Source organism: Ochotona princeps, chromosome 10 (genome assembly GCF_030435755.1).
Source record: "Ochotona princeps isolate mOchPri1 chromosome 10, mOchPri1.hap1, whole genome shotgun sequence".
Classification (NCBI taxonomy): Eukaryota; Metazoa; Chordata; class Mammalia; order Lagomorpha; family Ochotonidae; genus Ochotona; species Ochotona princeps.
The window spans coordinates 1,057,718-1,079,110 of record NC_080841.1 but is presented as its reverse complement, the minus strand read 5'-3'; the positions used below and the strand labels follow the sequence as shown (position 1 = coordinate 1,079,110).

The window sequence follows — 21,393 nt, the reverse complement described above, 5'->3', positions numbered from 1 at the left end:
CTGTGCCCCTGTCCAGCAGTGCTGGCCCGTCCGACGTCCCAACGCCCAGGTGTCCCGGCCAGCATGGTTGTTTTCCTGATGGACAGTGGGGCTCAGGTCGGGTGAGGCAGGACCCGTGCAGGGAAGGGAGCCCCTCAGCAGCAGTCATCTTCGGGGGCGTGCAGACAGCGGGCGTGAGTCAGCAGTGCACTGTTGGGGAGGGGACACATGAGAATGACGCTGGCAGGAAGCAGCCTGTCCAGCCCCCAGTGGGCACCAGGAATGGACAGCTCCATGTTTGAGGAGGATGGCTCTGACAGTGAGGAGGTTAGAATGGCCGGACCACGGCAGGCATTGGGCCCAGCGCTGCAGTTACGCCCCCAAGGCCCCAGCCCTGCAGACACCGCTTGCATGACACCTTTGGTGCCCCGGGGTGTGGTGGAGCTGCTCGAGGGGCTGTCCGCTGCTCTGGGAACGGTGATGGTACAGACCCCAGCTTTAAGGTGGTCTCTGCTGCAGTGGGTCAGGCATAGCCATGGGCCGTCGACGGGGCCGGCTCTGGGGGCTGAGGAGGCTTGAGCTACTGCTGACTCTGCTCCTGGAGGGAGGGCGGCTTTGCACGCCGGCCCCACGCAGCTGTGGAGTCCCGGGAGGAGATGGCTTCGCCGTCCCCCTACTCATCCCTGAGGGGCTGGGCAGGTTCTGCGCTGTGCGCACTGGAAGGCCCCAAGGCTGGAGCAGCTGCCCCCATCCTGAGGTTTGGGCTGTAGGGGATTAGGGGGCTCCTGCCCCAGGGCCTGTGACTGATGAGTTTCTTGGGTCTTCTAGTTGACCGTCCTCCAATGGAGCCCTCCCAGTTCGTGTCTGTTGCGCCTAGACATCCGGACAAGATGGGGTTTGACGAGGTAAGATGCCTTTGGTCAGGGCTGCGAGCAGTGGGGAGGAGCCACGCCGGACCCCACCTTGTTTTTCTCTGCACTGTTTTTCACCCTCGGGGGTTGGGCAGCAGGCCCCAGCACCAGACCTGGGCAGACAGAAGCTGGTTCAAGCCCATGCGGTCCTGCCAGCAGCGGCATCATGGGCAGCTTCGGAGCGTGTAGGAGAGGGAAGGCTGCCTGTCCAGGGCACACACACAGCAGACACACCTGGGCAGGTGCAGCCTGGTCTCTGCCTCCCCCACCTGGACCGTGACCAGGAACCTGGAGCAGTGCCCGTGGCAGCAGGGCCTAAGCGAGAACATTCCCCAGGGCGTGGAGTGTCACGGGGCGTGGAGTGTTGTAGAGCAAGGCGTGAAGTGTGGCAGAGTGTGGCCAGGCCTGGAGTTGTGGAGCAGGGCGTGGAGTGTCATGGGCATGGAGTGTGGCGTGGAGTGTGGTATGGAGTGTGGTCAGGAGTGGAGTGTCTCGGGCATGGAGTGTGGCGTGGACTGTGGTGTTGAGTGTGGTCAGGAGTGGAGTGTCTCGGGCATGGAGTGTGGCGTGGAGTGTGGCAGGGTGTGGAGTGTGGTGTGTTGTAATGTGACCAGGTCCTTGCCCCATGCTCGGTGCTCGGTGCTGCTGCCCCTCCCGGGACAACGCCTTCAGTCACCTTGAACACTCAGTGCCACCCAGGCGGTGGGAATCAGGGTTTCTTCTGTGAGGTGAACTGGGACCGGGTTTTGGGAAGAGCCAAGAGTGTTAAGGAAAATTCCAGGAGGAGCTCGTGGCTACTCAAATCCCTGGGTGACCGACCAGCTGCCCCCCCCCCCGGACATGGCCCTCGCTCCCGCCCCTCTGAGTGGGGCCAGTGTCCTTGGCAGATTTCTTTGCCCCTAAAGTCACAGTCCTGGGGGAGCGCAGCAAAGCCCACCCTGGCAGGACAGCATACAGACTGGCCCCCTTGGCTTGGTGGGAAACGCCAGCTGTAGGCAGTGCCGCTGGCTGGGGCCTCTGCGGCCCTGAGCCTGGGTGGGCACGCTTGGTGGCTGTCACGTCTGTTTACCCAGCAGGCCGTGCCAGCTGGCTGGGCCAAGTCTGCTGGCCCAGTCACGGCGAAGCGCAGAGCTTGCAGACGCAGGCCTGGCTATGCAGGGGCTTTCCGGATGCGTCTGTGTTTGTGTTCTGGTTTGGCTGGTCTCCCTGATGACCCCAGGTGGCCTGAGGCCCACAGCATGGCAGTCAAGCAGGGGCCCGAGGTGAGGCTGGGAGGGAGTGGCCCCACACTGTGGCGCTCAATTGCCCACCCACTGCCTGAGGTAATGGCCAGTGATGAGGCCGGGAGTCACTAAGTAATCACCTTTACAGAAACAATTCTCCAGTTAGGAAAACAGTAGGTATAGTAAGACCACAGGGTCCTCAGCAGTGCCTGTTGGCCAGTCAGGGCACGGCTGTGAGGGACTGAGCGCCCAGCACTGCCTGCAGCCCAGTCAGGGCATGGCTGTGAGGGACTGAGCGCCCAGCACTGCCTGTGGCCCAGAGAACCTTGGCTGCTGCACTCCTGCTCCTGGAAGCTTTCCTCAGGGGTTGGAAATGTCCGGACATGAGGATATTGCTCCATGAGGCGTCACAGTCCGCGTGCTGCCTTGGGTCCACAGGGACACTAGCTCCCGATTCTGCCCAGAGAGGTGTCACCCTGCCTGTAGCACCACGTACTCTGAACGCTGGAGGGCGCTGGAGGACAGTTCCTCGCTCCAGCCGCGGCGCAGAGCACCGTCCCACTGGCGCGGGAGAGGCACCTGTCCTCTTTTGGCACAAGAGGAAATGGGCTGTTGCCTTCTACCCCAGGGTCTCTGTTGGACACTCCAGAGTCAGCGTCACCTGCCCCACTCTGGAGTTTGCACTCTGGCTACATTGTGTGTCCCCATGCTTGGCTGCCAGCACCCCCAACCTTGGAGGAGGGGCTCAGTCTCAACAGCGAGTTGTCATGGCAGCAGGTGCAAGGCCTCTGGGGCCTAGCCCGTCATGTCTAGGAGTCATGACCTCACAGCTCGAGCAGCACGGCCAGAGGGGCCGGGTGGGGCAGTGCAGGCAGAGTGCACCTGCTGTGGTCCCTCAGCCACACACAGGTGCCCTGTCCACAACGTGTCCTGCAGCCATGGGGTGTGTGAACGGTGCCGCTGGTCTGCTTTCCTCGTCATGGGGCGGGGCCGCTTGTCCCTACCTCTCAGGAGTGCCCGCAGGGAACGGCTACGATGCCACCTCGGGTGACCACAGTGCAGCTCTCAACCTCTGGAGAAAAGCCCTGAGTGAGGACTTGTCACACCGCTCGCATCCCGATGCTATGAGCCGCTGGCCAAGTGGTGATGCCAGGACATGACGCGAGTGTGCTGAGGAAGTCAGCCACCTGCCCGGCTGTTGCTTCCCCATTCTGCTGTGTTTGGGGTTAACTTACCTTTGCCCTCCCATAGAGTAACTTTGGGGACTCCCTCAGGCAGGAAGGACACGGGGACACACGATGGGCGTGGGTGGGTCACGAGGTAGCCACATGGTGACAGCCTGGCTCCTCGGGCCTGTGCACACCCCTGGCCAGCAGCGTGGGCAGGTCCTTCCTGGCCCTCAGTGGCTCCGGCTGCGACCCAGGGAGTTGCTAAACGTCTCCCACAGACTGTGGAAGCTTCCGGTAACCACTGGCCCCTCTCCTTCCTCTGCTAGATCTTCATGATAAACCTCAAACGCAGGCAGGACAGGCGGGGCCGCATGCTGCGCACACTGCAGGAGCAGGACATCGCGGTCAAGGTTGTAGAGGCCGTGGACGGGAAGTGAGTGGGGGTCACCCCAGCTGCTCAGGGCATGTCTCCAACAGTGACTGTCACTCCTGGGGGGACCTCAAGACTCCTGGGCCATTTGAGGGGGGACACTTTTTTGAAAGATTTTATTTATTTGAAAGTCAGAGAAACAAGGAGAGCTCTTCTACCTGCTGGTTCACTCCCCAGGCTGGTTCACACCAGGGTTGGTTCACACCAGGGCTGGCTCACTGCAGGGCTGGCTCACTCCAGGGCTGGTTCACTCCAGTGCTGGTTCACTCCAGGGCTGGTTCACTCCCCAGGCTGGTTAACTGCAGGGCTGGCTCACTCCAGGGCTGGTTCACTCCAGGGCTGGTTCACACCAGGCTGGCTCACTCCAGGGCTGGCTCAATCTAGGGCTGGTTCACTGCAGGGCTGGCTCACTCCAGGGCTGGTTCACTCCAGGGCTGGTTCACACCAGGCTGGCTCACTCCAGGGCTGGCTCAATCTAGGGCTGGTTCACTGCAGGGCTGGCTCACTCCAGGGCTGGCTCACTCCAGGGCTGGTTAACTGCAGGGCTGGTTCACTCCCCAGGCTGGTTCACTCCAGGGCTGGCTCACTCCAGGGCTGGCTCACTCCAGGGCTGGCTCAATCTAGGGCTGGTTCACTGCAGGGCTGGTTTACTCCAGGACTGGCTGGCTCACTCCAGGGCTGGCTCACTCCAGGGCTGGCTGGCTCACTCCAGGGCTGGCTCCCTCCAGGGCTGGTTCACTCTAGGGCTGGCTCACTCCAGGGCTGGCTCACTCCAGGGCTGGTTCATTCCCCAGGCTGGTTCACTCCAGGGCTGGCTCCCTCCAGGGCTGGCTCCCTCCAGGGCTGGTTCACACCAGGGCTGGCTCACTGCAGGGCTGGCTCAATCTAGGGCTGGCTCACTCAGGGTTGGCTCACTGCAGGGCTGGCTCACTGCAGGGCTGGCTCACTGCAGGGCTGGTTCACTCCAGGGCTGGTTCACGCCAGGGCTGGCTCACACCAGGGCTGGCTCACTCCAGGGCTGGCTCACTGCAGGGCTGGTTCACGCCAGGGCTGGTTCACACCAGGGCTGGCTCACTCCCCAGGCTGGTTCATTCCCCAGGCTGGTTCACTCCAGGGCTGGTTCACTCCAGGGCTGGCTCACTGCAGGGTTGGCTCACTCCAGGGCTGGCTCACTCCAGGGCTGGTTCACTCCAGGGCTGGTTCACGCCAGGGCTGGCTCACGCCAGGGCTGGCTCACTCCAGGGCTGGCTCACTCCAGGGCTGGCTCACTCCCCAGGCTGGTTCACTCCCCAGGCTGGCTCACTCCAGGGCTGGGGGCTGGCTCACTGCAGGGCTGGCTCACTCCAGGGCTGGTTCACGCCAGGGCTGGTTCACACCAGGGCTGGCTCACTCCCCAGGCTGGTTCATTCCCCAGGCTGGTTCACTCCAGGGCTGGTTCACTCCAGGGCTGGTTCACGCCAGGGCTGGTTCACACCAGGGCTGGCTCACTCCAGGCTGGTTCATTCCCCAGGCTGGTTCACTCCAGGGCTGGCTCACTCCAGGGCTGGCTCAGGCGAAGCTAGAACCGAGAACTCCAGCTGGGTCTCTCAAGTGGGTTCAGGGCTCCAAGCTCTTGGGGCATCCTCCACTGCCCTTTCAGGCGCATTAGCAGCGATGGGAAGTGGAACCGTTGCAACTAACACCTGCGTGCATGCAGGATCCTGGTCAGCAGCTTGCCCGTTGCACCATGTCAGCTCCTGAGACCACATGCTACAGGTGCAGTGTCCGGCCAGTTTCCTCAGCAGAGCAGGCCTGAACCCCACTCCTCCCATTGGATGCAGTTGCCTGTTTCCAGCTCCTGCCATGTGTGGCCGGCGAGGCCAGCACAGGAGGTACCTGTCCTGGTGGCAGGAAGTACAAGGATGACAGCTGGGCTCTGTCGATGAACTACGTGTTTTCTTTTGGATGGTAGTGTGGCTGCTCCCTGTGAACACACACCCCATGGTGTGGAAAGCAGAGCTGCAGGTCCCTGCCCATGGCCTCATGGGCCATCTCTGCTCTGTTCCATGCCTGGCTCTGTGTCTAGGTGAGGAGGGCCACATGCACTTGGCATTCTGCCCCTTCCCCCCCAGTGTCCGATGCTGCTGGGCGCTGGCCTCCGGGGCAGGGTACGGCATGAGTGTCAGCAGAGCCACTGTGGGATCACCCACTCAGCGCTGGCTGGGATGCTCACGTGGCCCGTGGAGTGGCCTGACACCTGGCCCCGTCCTCCTACATACCCAGGAGGGCAGGCTCAGTCCCTGCTGCTGGGGCATCTGGGGAGTGAACCAGTGGTTGAAGCTCTCCACCTTTCACATAAGTGCAATTTTTAAAAAAGAAAGAAGCTGGGAGGCCCAAGAAACCGTTCCCTGTGCGTGGAGGCTCTCAGGACACAGCACTTCCCTCCCTCACACTAGGGGGACGTGCCCTGCTCACCCCAGCCTCACCCCAATTCCGCAGGGCACTCAACACGACCCAGCTGAAGGCCCTCCACATTGAGATGCTGCCCGGATACCGCGACCCCTACTCGTCCAGGCCCCTGACCAGGGGTGAGATCGGCTGCTTCCTCAGCCACTACTCAGTATGGAAAGAGGTGAGCACGGCTCGGCAGGCAGGGGAGCCCGCATGAGTCTCCCCCACGTGGCTGCTCAGGGAGGGTTGGCCTGGGCTGTCTGCCCGAGGGCAGCCACACAGGGGTTCAGAGGGGTCTGGCACCACCCCAGGCCACTCTCCTTGAGCAGTATCATCATTGCAGAATGCCCTGTTGGTATGGCGCATGTCATTGTCACCATCGGGTAACCTCATGCGGGAGTCACAGGTCACACGGGAAGGGGAGCTTTCACTTGAGCAGCCAGGTGGTCAGGAGAAGCAGAGCTGGCACTTGGGCCCGCAACTCATGGGCACAAACCCTGGCCTCTGCTGGACTGGAGCATCCTGACCATGGCCATTCCCTCAGGGGTGGCCCGTGTCTGCCACACAGCTGAGCGCAGCTTGACACATGGAGCCATGCCCCAACACCTCATGGTCCCGCAGCTGCACCCCTGCCCCGACCAGCAGTGCAGCCTGGCATGCCCTGCCCTCTGCATGGAGCCTTGTGGCACGTGGCTATTTTGGTGTGGTGTGCACACTTGCATGTGGCATTGCCATCCAGGGTCAGCTGTGACACTGACCCTGTGTGTGGCACTGTGCTCCCGACAGGCCAGTGTTTGCGTTCTAGTGATGAGCGGCCGTGTGTGCCCATGCACTGGTTGCCCAGTGGAGCGGGTTGGTTCCCACGGTCTTCCCTCCAACGTGTCCACAGGTGATCGACCGCGCACTGGAGAAGGTGTTGGTCATTGAGGACGACGTGCGCTTTGAGCACCAGTTCAAGAAGAAGCTCGTGACGCTCATGGAGGACGTCGAGCGGGCCCAGCTGGACTGGGAACTCATGTGAGTGCCAGAGCCCGGCACTGCCCACGCCCCCGGGCCAGCTCCTGGCCAGGCATGGGGTCGGGGACCCCTGGAGCCGCCTGAAGCTCAGAGGAACCCAGCAGTGGTTCCATGGGCCACTGGGAGAGCCCCAGAGGACAGTGCCATGGTTCTGTCCCTTGGCATCAGAGCTGGGATTCGCATAGCCCCTACCCTGGCCACTGTGACTTGTCACTTCCCTGGAGGTCATCAGGCTTGGCCTGCACGCCTCTGCCTAAAACCAAGAGCCCTGGCTTCCAGCCTGTGCGTGGGGCTGGCCCAGGAGTTTCTCAGGCCAGCTGTCCGTGGCGGCCTTCCTTTCAGCTACATCGGCAGGAAGAGGATGCAGGTGAAGGTGCCGGAGCGGGCAGTGCCCTCGGTGGACAACCTGGTGGAGGCGGACTATTCCTACTGGACCCTGGGCTACGCCATCTCCCTGGAGGGGGCCCAGAAGCTGGTGCGGGCCGAGCCGTTTGGCAAAATGCTGCCTGTGGACGAGTTCCTGCCCATCATGTACGACAAGCACCCCGTGTAAGTGTCCCCTGCGGTCACTTCCTGCCCATCACGTATGACAAGCACCCCGTGTAAGTCCCCTGCGGTCACTTCCTGCCCATCACGTATGACAAGTACCCCGTGTAGGGCGCCCCTGGTCAGTCCCTGCCCATTTATGTGTGGGTGTCTCATGGACAAGTCCCTACAGGGTGTCCACTGCATGCTATGGGGGGTGTGTGGCCTTCATGCTTGCTCACTCATGCCCGTCTCCTGGAGGCGCCCGGGGGGCACCATGCCAGCCCCTCCTCACGAGGCCTGCCCTTGCAGGGCCGAGTACAAGGCACATTACCAGGTCCGAGACTTGAAGGCCTTCTCTGCCGAGCCCCTGCTTGTCCACCCCACGCACTACACCGGCCAGCCGGGCTACCTGAGTGACACAGAGACCTCGACCATCTGGGACAATGAGACGGTGGCCACCGACTGGGACAGGGCCCACCCTTGGAAGTCCCGGCAGCAAGGGCACAGCCATGACAGTGCCAAGAACACAGAGGCACGGCTGCCCCCCACCTCCCTGGACGCTGCGCCCTCGAGGGACGAGCTCTGAGGGTCCCCGGAGGCCGTGTCTACTGCACAGAGCTCCCTGCGCCAGCTGCAGGCTGCCACTCCCCGTGCCCTCCCGTGTGAGTGTCCCCTCCGCAGGTGGGCCTTGGAGCGGCCATGGCAGCAGGACTGCACTCCCATGGCGTGCCATGGGGCCCTGCGTCAACCACATGCTCCGTGGGGGAACCACACTGCCTGGCAGACCTCTGCCCCTCAGGCAGGCCATGGGCCAGGCGGACGGGTCTGGGTCTGGCTGAAGCCCCTCCCTGAGCACTGCGCCTGGGGGAGACTGCCCACCCAGGGCCTGGGCTGTGTGGGCAAGGGCATGTGGACAGCTGAGGCCAGCCTCCTCAGGTTGCTGTATTTATGAAGACAAAGGTAATATATTTGGGGAAGGGCTGCCAGGGAGGTGTGTGGCTGGCAGCTGGGTTTCCCTGGATTATTTATTTTACATGGCTGAAGGGTGAGGCAGGCGAGTAGATATTGCTGCCGCTGCTGCCAGAGGCCCTGCACAAGGGAGACCCCACTGCTGGGCAGCCACTGTGACTAAGTCAGCCAACCACACTGTGCCCTCGGAGCCTTTCCCTGGAGATGGTTCCCCACCCTCAAACTCAAGGTCACGTCAAACCAGGACAGCATGGCCATGCTAACTCTGCCATTTGCCTCCTGGGCCACCTCACAGCAGCTAAGGAGGACGGACGGGCACCTGCATGTCACAGCTTGCATCTGGCTGGAGTGTGCGCATGTGTGGCTCGGGGGGCAAGAGCTGGGGCCTGGCTGTGGATGAGCACAGTTCTGGGCCCTTGAACGAGAGCGCTGCTTCCTCCCATCAGCTGGTCTGATGGGTCTAAGAATTCTCCCTCAGAGGTGCTGGCCTTCCTGCCAGCGTCCCGCAGAGGCCTGTCCCTCGCCAGCCAAGTCCAGGGGTGGCTCTGGCCCTGTGCCACCTGCAAGTCGCAGGCAACCCACCTCCCCAACCCCTCTGGCATCCTCAGGCCAAGGCTGTAAGCCTTGGCGGTGCCCCAAGCCTCCCTTGCCAGCCTGGCTCTACTCTGTGCTCACGAGGCTGCAGCGTGTTGGTGTCGTGGTGGGAGGCTGCTGGCATGCCGAGCCCACCACGCCTTGCTGAGCTGTGCAACGTGGGGAGAAGCTAACACCAGTGTGAGGGAGCTCTGTGAAGAATTAAAAGAAACGCTCAAAGCTGACTGGCCTCAGTCTCTCCAGCCAGGCACCCCTGGCTCAGAAGAGGGGGTTCGTGTGGCGTGGCAGTGGGAAGCTACCCAGGCCACGAGGCCGTGTGGATCTCATCCAGGATGCAGACTGGGGTCTCGGGAATCCCAGGCTCCTCGCTCTCCCCGGGAAGTTTCCAGGAAAATGTCAGGTCTAAGAAGGTCCGCTGAGGGACCTGGGTGGTGCATGGCTTTGCACTTGGTGGTGGGACCAGAGTTCTGCAGGTGCAGCCCTGACCCTAACCCCAGGAACCCTCTCTGGCTTTGCCTGAAGTGATCTTCCAGGCACCGGGTCGCCCCCAGTGCCCGGGCCAGCCGCGGCCAGCAGCTCCAGCTGCGTTTCCCACAGTGCGAGACATGCAGGCGCAGTACCTGCTGCTTTCCAGGCTGTATATCAACAGGAAGGATGGGCAACAAAGAACCCAGACCCTCCAGCACCGAGCCAAATGCCCTCTGCCCCCTGCACCTTCTGAGACACTCCAACGTGAGCACCGTCACAGACAGGAAGCGGACTTGTGGGAGTTCTGTGACAGCAGCTGCAGAGGCAAGGTCAGAGGGGTCATGGCCAGGTGGGGGAGAAGGAGTGGCTGCACGCACTGCCCCAGGAGCCGAGGCAGTCTGCGGGTCAGACACATTGGTCTCCCATGCAGGCTGACTCAGTACACACCATCTCCGAGGGCCCAGGCCAGTGGATAGAGTGGAGACTGGGCCCGGGCCCTGGGCACTGCCGGAGTGGCAGGTCCAGCCCTGCCCTGCCCCGGGAGGCCATGGCCTGCCAACCCTGCGGGCATCTGTGGTTCCCAAGACAACTGACCCTGCTGTCCCCTGCAACTGTGCCCCTCAGCTTTGCCTGTGGGCACCTGTCTGCAGCCTCTCACGGGCGCCTACCACGTGCCCATGCCCGCAGATCGGTGTGCAGGCTGACCCGAGCCTCTGCTCAGGGCCGACTACACCGACCTCTGTCAGCTCCTTCCCCACATCTCCCCCTGCAGCCCGTATGCCAGCCCCTACAACTGTGTCTCGCCAGTTCTGCCTGGGCACCCGGGGAAGAAGCCAACGTCTCCAGGACAGGGAATGTGGTGCTCTGCCCCTGTGCCCGCTGTACCCTCGCTGGGCCGGAAGGCATCACCCTGCCACACAACTGGAACCAAACACTGGGTACTATTGCCTGGCTTGAGATGCCTGTATCTCCTTAGAGTGCCCAGAGGGGGGATCCCCCACAGCCTCCTGCCACGGGGCACCCTGGGAAGTCAGTGTGAGGAGCTGGGTGGCCGCCAGCCACATGGGAGACCTGGGTTCATCTCCAGGCTCCTGGCTTTGACCCAGCCCTTGCAGACATGCGGAGGGGCCACTTTTTTTTTTTTAAGATTTATTAAGGCCTGGTACTATGGCTCATCCTTCCCTTATAAATGCTGGGATCCCATACAGGTGCTGGTTTGTGTCCCAGCTGCCCCAGTCCCAACCAGCTCCCTGCTTGTGGCCTAGGAAAGCAGTCGAGGATGGCCCAAAGCCTTGGGCCCTGACACCTGCATGGGAGACCAGAAGCGCCTGCTTCAGATTGGCTGAGCTTTGGCTGTTAGTAGTGAACCAGCAGGTGGAAGATCTCTCTCTCCCTCTCTCTGTAGATCTGCCTTTTCAATAAAAATAAAACTGAGAAGAAGAATAAATCTTAAAAATCAAGATTTATTTTTTTCTTTGTTGGAAAGGCAGATTTACAGAGAAGAGAGACAGAAAAAGATATTCTACTCTCTGGTTCACTCTCCAAGTGGCTACAATGGCTGGAGCTGAGCTGATCCAAAGCCAGGAGCCTCCTCCAGGTCTCCCATGTGGGTGCAGAGTCCCAAAGCTTTGGGCTGTCCTCGACTGCTTTCCCAGGCCACAAGCAGGCAGCTTGGATGGGAAGTGGAGCAGCTGGTACATGAATTGCTGCCCATAGGTACACTACTTCTCCCTATCCCCCAAATGTTTTAAAAGAAGCTGTTAACTTACTGAGCTAGATGGGTGCTAAGTCAGCATGGCTGGCCCAGCCTGAGCCTGTGGGAGGTCAAGCGCAGGAGCCATGCCCATCCACTGAGTGTGTGAGCAGCAGCCCCCAGGCCAAGCTCCCAGCAACAATGAGGGGAGGGCCTGCTCTTCTAGAATGTCCCTCACCAGCTACCTATGGCCCTCCTCCCACACACAGAAACACCTCTGCCCCCCAGGGCTGTGTGCGCCCACTCATGCTACGGGACACCAGCTGGGCCTCCCCGGGATTCCTCCAAGTCAGGCGGTGGCTTGGGTTTGCTCAGCAGCCTGGGCAAAGAGCAGAAACCAGACTCCTGAACGCTACATAGGAGCGTGGGGCCAGTGGAAGAGCGGGGGGCCAGGCCAGGACGCAGCTCTCAGCCCAGCCTGGGATGACTCCACAGCCAAGCAGGGTGTCACCCCCAGGATCTCCTGGAACCCCGAGCCCATGGCACTGGGGCTCCTGCAGCGCATGCCCAGGGCTGGTTTCTAGCTTACCCATTCAGGCGACGGGCGACAGAGTATGGGCCCCTCGTACCCTGCCTTCCACCAGGAACGGGAGCGTAGGTGCGGGGCTGCCTGACGGCCGGGGTTATCGCCACCTTGACAGTCATCAGCAACATATGGATTTGCTCCCCATCCTGCACCAGTCCAGCAACGGGCATGGCCAGAGGCCAGGGGAGACCAGGCCACACTGGCCCAAGCAGGCCCAAGCCGGCCCAAGCCGGCCCATGGGCAGATCCTTCCCGTGTGACCCTCCCAGGCCTTGCAAGCCGCACAGTCCAGGACACGAGGAAAATGAGCTGTGTCACCCCGTTTCACACACTCCAGCCTCACGCCCTTTTATTTTTAGAATAAAAACTGGCTTCTGGGGAATCTTCCTGAAAAAGAACAACATTCTGAAAGTGCTTCTCCCACACGTCCAAGCCCGGCTTGGGGGGACAGGGCCACCCCACAGCAGTGCGGGGGCAGGGTCCTGGGGGTCACACACAGGCCAGGCACAGAGACCCCACCCGTGCCTCAGGGGCAGCAGCTGGGCTGCCTGGTGGGCTGTCGTGGCCACCAGGGTCCTGGCGGGGCAGCAGCATGAGGTGTGAGCAGGTCCTTTGGGGCAAGGGTCTCCACACGGGGTCTCAACTGCAGTGCTTGATCAACAAAGTCCCCCTGCCCCCCAAGCTGGGCCTGGTGTCCCCCAGCCCAGTACCCTACACTCACAGGAGTCCTGAGGGGCCTTTGGCCAGGGTCTTGGTCCCTCTCCGTCATGCAGTGGCCCAGGCCCAGTGCACGTACACACACAGCTGTTCACCTGGCCGACGCCCACGCGGGCTCCAAAGTGAAGCTTGGGTTCCTGGTCTCCTATGACACCCGTCGTGGACCTCATGGGGACATGTCCGCCACGGGCCTCACAGGGTGACCTTGCTGTGTCTGCTGCCCCAGCAGCCCCGCTTGGCTGTCCTGGGCAGCGTGAGGCTGGGCCGGCTGCGCAGTGGCACCTGCTTGTCCGTGGCGTTCTTCTTGCGCAGGATGAAGTCGAAGTTCACTTGGGTGTTCATGGCGTAGAAGACGTTGGCGGAGTCAGGGATCACGAGCTCTGCAAGGCCAGGAGATGGGGCAGTGAGGGTCGCCCACGCCTGGCCGTGACCTCCAGGAGGTAGCTGGGGCGGGGCAGCGCCCACATCTGGCCCGTGACCTCCGGGAGGCAGCAGGCGCGGGGCAGTGCCCACGCCTGGCTGCCAGGGTCCGTGCAGTAGGTGTGAATGACACAAAGGTGTGACGAGAACAGCTCCCTGCATGGCAGGGCCCAGGGAGCTTCCAGCTGTTTGGCAGGGCCCGGCGGATTTCTCTCTGACCACCTTGATGCAGTCTCACCACCCTTTTGCATGGACACTCAAGCACCCCACTAAGAATCCTGTAATCTATTGAGGCATTGTTTGCCCCTGTGAGATGGCTTTGGCAAACAATATCAGCTTGAGAGTTAATGTTACTGATAATGTCCTGGTGAGTGGGCCTTTAACTGCACACAGGAGTACAATCAAGCCCATGCTGTTTCCAGACACCTTATTGTGTACCTACCCATTGCCATAAAATCTGGCCTGGACATTTAGCATGCTTTCTGGGAAATGGCTTGATAAGAATTTTACAAACTAATGGAAATGATGGGAGTATGGGTTAAAACTGCCATGACAAAAAATATAACTACTGGGACCCTAAAAGCTATCTTGTTACTGGGACCCTAAAAGTTATTTTGTTACTGTGACCCTAAAGGCTATCGTGTTACTGGGACCCTAAAGGCTATCCTGCTAAAGCAAAAAATATAGTTACTGTGACCTTAAGGGTTAGCCTGTCCTTGCAACTCTTTAGAACATAGAAACTGTAGTTGCTTTAGCTGCTTTCATAATTTCTAACTAGAGGAAGTATAGGCTGATTTCACTAACATCACAAAGATATACTTTTGATTATTATTTGATCACTTATGAGGTTGTAGAACCTGCAGTTGTAGAGGAACTTAATGTTTGGAACCTTTTGTCTTAGATCTTTGTTTTTTTCTCTTTTGATGTATTTCTCCCATTAAGTGATGGATAAGTTATAGAATAAGAATTGTAGTAAGAGTGTATTACTGAATAAGATGTGTTGTCTACTGAGAAATTCTTGGCTGCAACGTTGGAATGGATAATGCCCTGTCTTGAGGTGAAACAATTTGTAGAATTGTCTTTGGAAACACTCACTTGTCAATTGTAGAATTGAAACATAAATGGAGTAAACTTGGCTCATTGCTAATTACAATTCTTTCCGCCGTTACAACTCTTGCTTTACTTGTTCAGATAACAAACTGTGTGAGCTTGCTGACCTAATGGCCTTTAGTGCCAATGGCCTGTAATCCCCATACACCAAGACCCCGGACTTACTAACCCATACATAATTCAAGGTAGGGGCCTGGTTGTCACAGGTGGCGCCAAGGTTAGAGCCCAGACCTGAGGAGAGTGGATGAAGACTGGCAAACCAAGATAAGCAAGGAATGTGGGACCCTTCCTCAATCATTTCTCAAGAAGTTGTAAATTGTGCCCCCCTGAAGCTATGTCAAAATGCCCCTAAAAGAAAACTTTGTACTGCTTCTGTATAAATAAAGCGGACAGCTTTCTCGCAATGTCCACAATCATCAAGGAATCCTAGTGGTCCGTCTCTCTTTTCTTTCTCTCTTCTTTCTACGCCTATCTCACGCACCCTTCCCGAGCTCCGAACTCTCGGCTGGAGCTGGACTCCGGCACCTGGCCTGTGCCCTCTGGCAGCGCTCATGCGTGGCTTCCACCTGGAACCTCCAGGCAACCTAAGACAGATGACAGCCCAGCCAGGTGCTCACGGGTCCCTACTTCTCTGCTCTGACAGTCAAGCCCTACCACACACGTGTGGAGCCTGGTCCACCTGCACGGGCTGCACCCCTGCCCACCTCTGTCCTCGGCGATGAGCTGCACCAGCTCGTAGTCCTCAGCCGGCTCCGAGCCCAAGTTGTGCTTCAGCATGGCTCTCTCGATCACTGTGGGTGTCTTATCCTGGCTCGTCAGCTGTGGAGACAGAGTGGCCCCTGAGCAGGCCGCTGGCCTCTCTGCTGCAGCCTGGCCCAGAAGGGCCTCCTGGCTCCGCCCTACACAGCCCGGCCAAGGAGCTGGGTGTGGGGCACAGCTGCTGCTTCCCTCCAGCCGACCAGGACAAGCCCAGTCCCCGGTGTCCGCTGGTGACCCAGCTCTCTGCACATCTGGCCCAAGCAGCAGGGGGTGACCCCAGAGCTCAGGCCCTGCTGCCCATGTGGGAAACTCAGCTGGGACCCTGGCCAGCCAGGCTGCTGTGGCATTTGGGGGTGAGGAAGAATGGTCCATGGATGCCCAGAACTGCGCAGCCGCACCCTCCGCAGCAGGAGACAGGGTGCCGGCACGCCGCACGTGGGAGCCGTCACGGTACAACTGCGCCCATGCACGCGGGCTCTATCCTCAGACACACTGACATGCTATGGGTCTGACAACACCTATGGCAAACCTCCAACCCAGGGCCGTGTTCAAAGTGAGGCTCTGTGCAGAGACCCCAGGCCAGAGCCCACAGTCTGTCCTGGGACGTGGGCTCCAGCCACACAACTAGGGCCCAGCAACCTGCACTTCAGCGGGGGGCCCCAACCACACCCCCAGGAGTCCTCCAGCACAGCGGGATGTGTGCCGCCTGGTGTGAGGGTAGGACTCAGCAGCTCTAAGAACATCTGTTTGCTTAATCCAGGGCCGAGAGCCCCAGAGCTCTCATACTAGCTCATTCCTCCAATGCCCACAGTAACTGTGGCTACGTCAGGCCAGAGCCAGGATCTGCCACTGCATCCAGTGCCCATGAGGGGGGCAGCAAGCCAAGAACCTGAGCCAGTTTCCCCCCAACCCATCTCGGGGCCTGCATCAGCAAGAAGCCCCCAGAGTCAGGGGCTGCAGCTGGGGGTGACCCACCCCAAGGTGGGCAACGCAAGCAGGGACCAAGGCTGGCTCCAGGCCAAGCGATTGGTAAGATCATGATAGGGCAGGGTTGATGTTCACACACCCACGAGTAACACCCAGGCCCTGCTGACACACACACCCCCAGGCCCTGCTCTCTCTCTGTCTCACACACCCCCCCAGGCCCTGCTCTCTCTCTGTCTCACACACCCCCCCAGGCCCTGCTCTCTCTGTCTCACACACCCCTAGGCCCTGCTCTCTCTCTGTCTCACACACACACACCCCTAGGCCCTGCTCTCTCTGTCTCACACACACACACCCCCAGGCCCTGCTCTCTCTGTCTCACACACACACACCCCCAGGCCCTGCTCTCTGTCTCACACACACCCCCAGGCCCTGCTCTCTGTCTCACACACACACACCCCCAGGCCCTGCTCTCTGTCTCACACACACACACCCCCAGGCCCTGCTCTCTCTCTCTCTGTCTCACACACACACACCCCCAGGCCCTGCTCTCTGTCTCACACACACACACCCCCAGGCCCTGCTCTCTGTCTCACACACACCCCCAGGCCCTGCTCTCTCTCTCTCTGTCTCACACACACACACCCCCAGGCCCTGCTCTCTGTCTCACACACACACCCCCCCAGGCCCTGCTCTCTCTCTCTCTCTGTCTCACACACACACCCCCAGGCCCTGCTCTCTCTGTCTCACACACACACACACCCCCAGGCCCTGCTCTCTCTGTCTCACACACACCCCCAGGCCCTGCTCTCTCTGTCTCACACACACACCCCCAGGCCCTGCTCTCTCTGTCTCACACACACACTCCCTCAGGTCCCCTCAGAGCCCCACGGACAGGGTGACGCCTACCACGATGCTCTTGTACATGTTGCCACTGCCGTCCTCCACGCTGACACGAACGATACAGCTGTCCTCCTGCTGCTGGTTGTAAACAGGTGGCAGCCCCGTCCAGGGCATGGATGTGGCCGAGACGGAGCGCTGGTGGGCTCGAAGGTTGCTGCTGGAGGACGCAGGCGAGGACAGGGGGTTGGCTGAAGGAGAGATCCCTGAGGAGTTGGTGTCCATGAAGTGGACGGAGGAACATGAAGATGACTGGGACAGCTGCAAAAGGGACCCATGCAGGCGCATCAGAGGGCAGAGGGCCCACGGGGCCGGCCGTGCCCAGCCACCCCCCACTACCGCCACAACCCCATGCATGGTGGAGGCATAGGCAATGGTGACCATCTCCTTGGGAGTGGGCCTGAGGGACACTGACCAGCAGAGGGCAGCAGAGGGCCACCCTGGAGGTAGCCAGCCCAAGAGGAGCAGGCCCTGGGCCAGCCCTGCCGGCCTCCCCAGACCACCACACACTGATCATGGGAAATGTCCTGGAGCGACTTTCTGTTTCGCTCCCCTTGCCCATGGGACATGGCTCCGGGCTGCGCAGCTGCTGCCTCGTGCGCTTGGGCTCCGAGGGCAGCAGCTCAGCCTGACGGGTGCCAGCACGTTGGTAGCACCACAGCCTGCACGGATGGCATCAGGCGAGTCGACTCATCTTCCTCTCCCTTCCTTGGCTACTTTCCACAATTCTGCCAACCTTCATACCCAGGGTGTGCAGACCGCCTGGGAAAGGCAGCCCCGTACAAACCATGTGTGTCCCCCACTCTCAGAAACTGAGGAGTGACGATGGAGGTGGCTGTGTGCAGGCCACCATCAAGGGAAGGACCCCGGCAGGGCAGGAGGCGGGGCAGCCCCCAGCACAAGGCCATGCAGTGCTGAGCCCAGCTCCCCACCTGGGACCACAAGCAAGCCCAGTGCTCATGCAGGAAGCAAGGAGCAGTGTGGTGAGGGACGGATGGGAGCTGAGCAGGCGGTGACGCACACAGGGCAGGTGACCAGGTCCCTGCAGGCCGGGCACATGAAGCTTCACACGGCCCCCACTTCTGTACCATGCTTCCCACTGAGACTGTGGTCGCCACAGCGCAGAACCGTATGGCACACAGTGTTCAATCCCAACCCTGCCAGTCCTCTGGGGTTGGCAGCACTCAGCCCCAGCATGGACAGTGCCAGGGCAGCACCCCCAGAAGTCAAAGCCCAGAGAAGAGACGCAAAGGTGCAACCCTCAGCACAGCCCTGAGATGTGCAAGGCCGTGTGGACATAGGCCGTGTAGACACAGGCCGTGTGGACACAGGCCGTGTGGACACAGGCCGTGTGGGCAGCCACTTGTGACTGTCTCCAATGCTCCGAGGCTGCCACTCCGGCCATGAGACCACACGAAGGGAAACACAGGCCCTGCACACAGCAGCACGAAGCCATGGGACTGTTTCACCACTCAGCCTCGCCAGCCCGGCCACAGTGAGGGGCTGGAGGTGACCACAGAGCCAGGCTGGCCGAGGGAGCACACAGCAAGACACAGCCAATCGGGAGCAGAAGCCTCTGGTACAGGCAGGGCAGGGGTGGGCAGGACCCAGATGACCAAGACAGGGCAGGGGCAGGGGCTGGCAGGACCCAGCTGACTAAGGCATGGCAGAGGCAGGGATGGGCAGGACACAGCTGACCAAGGCTCTGGTACAGGCAGGGGCAGGCAGGACCAGCTGACCAAGACAGGGCAGGGGCAGGGGTGGGCAGGACCCAGCTGGCCAAGGCATGGCAGAGGCAGGGATGGGCAGGACCCAGCCGGCCAAGGCATGGCAAAGGCAGGGGCAGGTAGGACCCAGCTGACCAAGGCATGGCAGGGGCAGGGATGGGCAGGACCCAGCTGACCAAGACAGGGCAGGGCAGGGCAGGGCAGGGCAGGGCAGGACCCAGCTGACCAAGATGGGGCAGGGGCAGGGATGGGCAGGACCCAGCTGACCAAGACAGGGCAGGGCAGGGCAGGGCAGGACCCAGCTGACCAAGACAGGGCAAGGCAGGGCAGGGCAGGACCCAGCTGACCAAGATGGGGCAGGGGCAGGAATGGGCAGGACCCAGCTGACCAAGGCATGGCAGGGGCAGGAATGGGCAGGACCCAGCTGACCAAGGCATGGCAGGGGCAGGGATGGGCAGGACCCAGCTGACCAAGACAGGGCAGGGCAGGGGCGGGCAGGACCCAGCTGACCAAGGCATGGCAGGGGCAAGAGGAACACCCAGCTTGCTTGATGCTGGGAAGCGACCATGCTATGGGGACCCTTCTCTCTCCTCCCTCCTTCCCTTCTGTCAGACATGGCTGACTGCCCCACCCCCACGGCCTCTGCCATGGGAGCCATGTGACGGGCTGCAGGGCTCTTGAACACCTGAGTCCATCTCACAGCACTCTGCTGGTACACTCAGCCGACCAGCACAGGCTCAGCCCAAGCAGCCACGCTCCCTGACACCCGAGAGACAACAGGGGCTGCCCAGAAGCTCCCTGTCATGCGGCCAGCACACGTGTGGGCATACGCTCAGAGGGCTAGTGGGAGAGCGACCGACCTCAGCTGTGTGGAAGGCCTTCAGCAGAACTGAACCTCAAAGGCCATAGGCACAGGCTCCCCTGCTTGTGTCCCTGCTTCTCCTGGAGGGGTCCCAGTCCGACCCCCAGATGGCCAGTGAGGTGCCAGCAGGCACGCCCCTCGCAGCCTGCAGAGGGCAGGCTGTGGCATGCATACCTTCTTCTGAGGCTCATCGGGTGTGCCCACGGGAGTGAGGGAGCCCTCCTCGGCCTCTGAGGGGTTCGACTCGCACGAGGACACGCTGCTGGAGTCCATGCTCTCTCCAGAGCTGCCGCTGGCTGCAGACTTGGGCTGCTCTTTGGTGGGAGGACTTCCAGGGGCCACATCCAGTCCCAGAAACAGCCTGTGGAGGACATGAGGCCTGGCTGGCAAGCTGCGACACCCGGAGGACAGGGGCCGGAGGACACGGGGCCAGGGAACATTGACAGCTTAGGACAAATCCTTGTCTTGCCCCGCTCGGGGCCCGTCATCGTCACTGCAGGAACACATCTGCTGAGCAAGCCCAACCAAGGAGCCAGCGTCTGGCCTGGCCGCCCGGAGCGCACAGCTTCTGCGACCTGCCCCCAGAACAAGTCTGCAGGCCCACCACCTCCGACCACAGCCCTGCTCCTCCCTGGGCACCAGCATGGATGGACCAGGCTGAGGCAGACAGCCAGGGCCACCTCAGACACCTGCTCCCAGGCTGGTCTGTCTGGTCCCGGCTCCTGCCTGTGCACACCAGGGTGGTAGCAGCAGGTGGCCCGGGCACTGAGAACCAGGGTGCCTGCCACCCTCAGGGATGGAGAGCTGGGCTCCTGGCTGTGGTCTAGCCCAGCTTGGATCACTGTGGGCACTGGGGAACTGAAGCAGGTTTGTAAGATCTCTAGCTCCTCATATTTCAAATACACTGAAAATAAATCCAATGTTCATTATAACACACACACACACACACACACACACACACACACATATTTCTGCTCCTAATAGTCTGTCAAAGCCTTGGGGACTAAGCCCTGCTGTGCAAAGTGAGCTGGCAAGATGGCCAGAAGAACCCCTCTCCCATAGCCCCACAGTCCCACGCCCCTCCCCCAGCCCACGGCCCCCTGCAGGCCCACGCCCCTCCCCCAGCCCACGGTTCCCTGCAGGCCCACGCCCCTCCCCCAGCCCACGGCTCCCTGCAGGCCCACGCCCCTCCCCCAGCCCACGGCTCCCTGCAGGCCCACGCCCCTCCCCCAGCCCACGGCCCCCTGCAGGCCCACACTCCCCCCACAGGCCCATGCCCCCTGAGGCCCACGCCCCTCCCCCATGCCGACAGCCCCCTGAGGCCCACGCCCCTCCCCCATGCCGACAGCCCCCTGAGGCCCACGCCCCTCCCCCATGCCGACAGCCCCCTGCAGGCCCACATCCTGACCTCATCCCCAGCCTGACACTCACAGACTCAGCCTCTTCACCATGCTCTTCCGCGGCTTGGGCGAGGTGGTGCTGGCCTCGGGCGCTGCTTCAACCTCGCAGGAGAGGGCATAGCTGGCAGACAGGAGGTGCTCATGAGGCCCAGCTCCACCCTGTCCCTGCAGGCCAAGCACTGAGCTGGCTCCACCTACCCCTGCGCAGGCACTCATGCCACAGGTGCCACCTGACTGGCCCACAGAGCGGTTATAACGTGGTCCACTGGCCTCACAGGCTATGTCCCCCCCGTGTCCTCCGTTTTCTGTCCTGTGTCCTCCCCATGTCCTGTCCTCTGTGTCCTCTGTGTCCTGCATCCTCTGTGTCCTCCTGTGTCTTCCCCATGTCCTGTCCTCTGTGTCCTGTGTGTCCTCTGTGTCCTCCTGTGTCCTGTCCTCTGTGTCCTCTGTGTCCTGTGTGTCCTCTGTGTCCTCCTGTGTCCTGTCCTCTGTGTCCTCTGTGTCCTCCTGTGTCCTGTCCTCTGTGTCCTCTGTGTCCTCCTGTGTCCTGTCCTCTGTGTCCTCTGTGTCCTCCTGTG

At 61.2% G+C, this 21,393-nt stretch overlaps 2 protein-coding genes across 2 annotated transcripts in view; one reads left to right on the top strand and one right to left on the bottom strand.

The window, feature by feature from the left end:
• Positions 1-8,294, top strand: part of COLGALT2 (collagen beta(1-O)galactosyltransferase 2) — a 46,477-nt gene extending 38,183 nt beyond the window's left edge. The window contains exons 7-12 of the mRNA XM_004578829.2: positions 808-884; positions 3,609-3,715; positions 6,191-6,323; positions 7,032-7,159; positions 7,502-7,708; positions 7,997-8,294. Coding sequence (XP_004578886.2) covers positions 808-884; positions 3,609-3,715; positions 6,191-6,323; positions 7,032-7,159; positions 7,502-7,708; positions 7,997-8,273 — 929 coding nt within the window. The 3' untranslated portion in view covers positions 8,274-8,294. The remainder of the gene's footprint in view (positions 1-807; positions 885-3,608; positions 3,716-6,190; positions 6,324-7,031; positions 7,160-7,501; positions 7,709-7,996) is intronic.
• Positions 8,295-12,782: 4,488 nt separating this feature from the next.
• Positions 12,783-21,393, bottom strand: part of RGL1 (ral guanine nucleotide dissociation stimulator like 1) — a 71,816-nt gene continuing 63,205 nt past the window's right edge. Inside the window, exons 14-18 of the mRNA XM_058668938.1 lie at positions 20,847-20,936; positions 19,590-19,776; positions 16,836-17,087; positions 14,948-15,062; positions 12,783-13,093 (exon numbers count right to left, since the gene is read on the bottom strand). Of these exons, the coding sequence (XP_058524921.1) occupies positions 12,906-13,093; positions 14,948-15,062; positions 16,836-17,087; positions 19,590-19,776; positions 20,847-20,936 (832 nt within the window). The 3' untranslated portion in view covers positions 12,783-12,905. The remainder of the gene's footprint in view (positions 13,094-14,947; positions 15,063-16,835; positions 17,088-19,589; positions 19,777-20,846; positions 20,937-21,393) is intronic.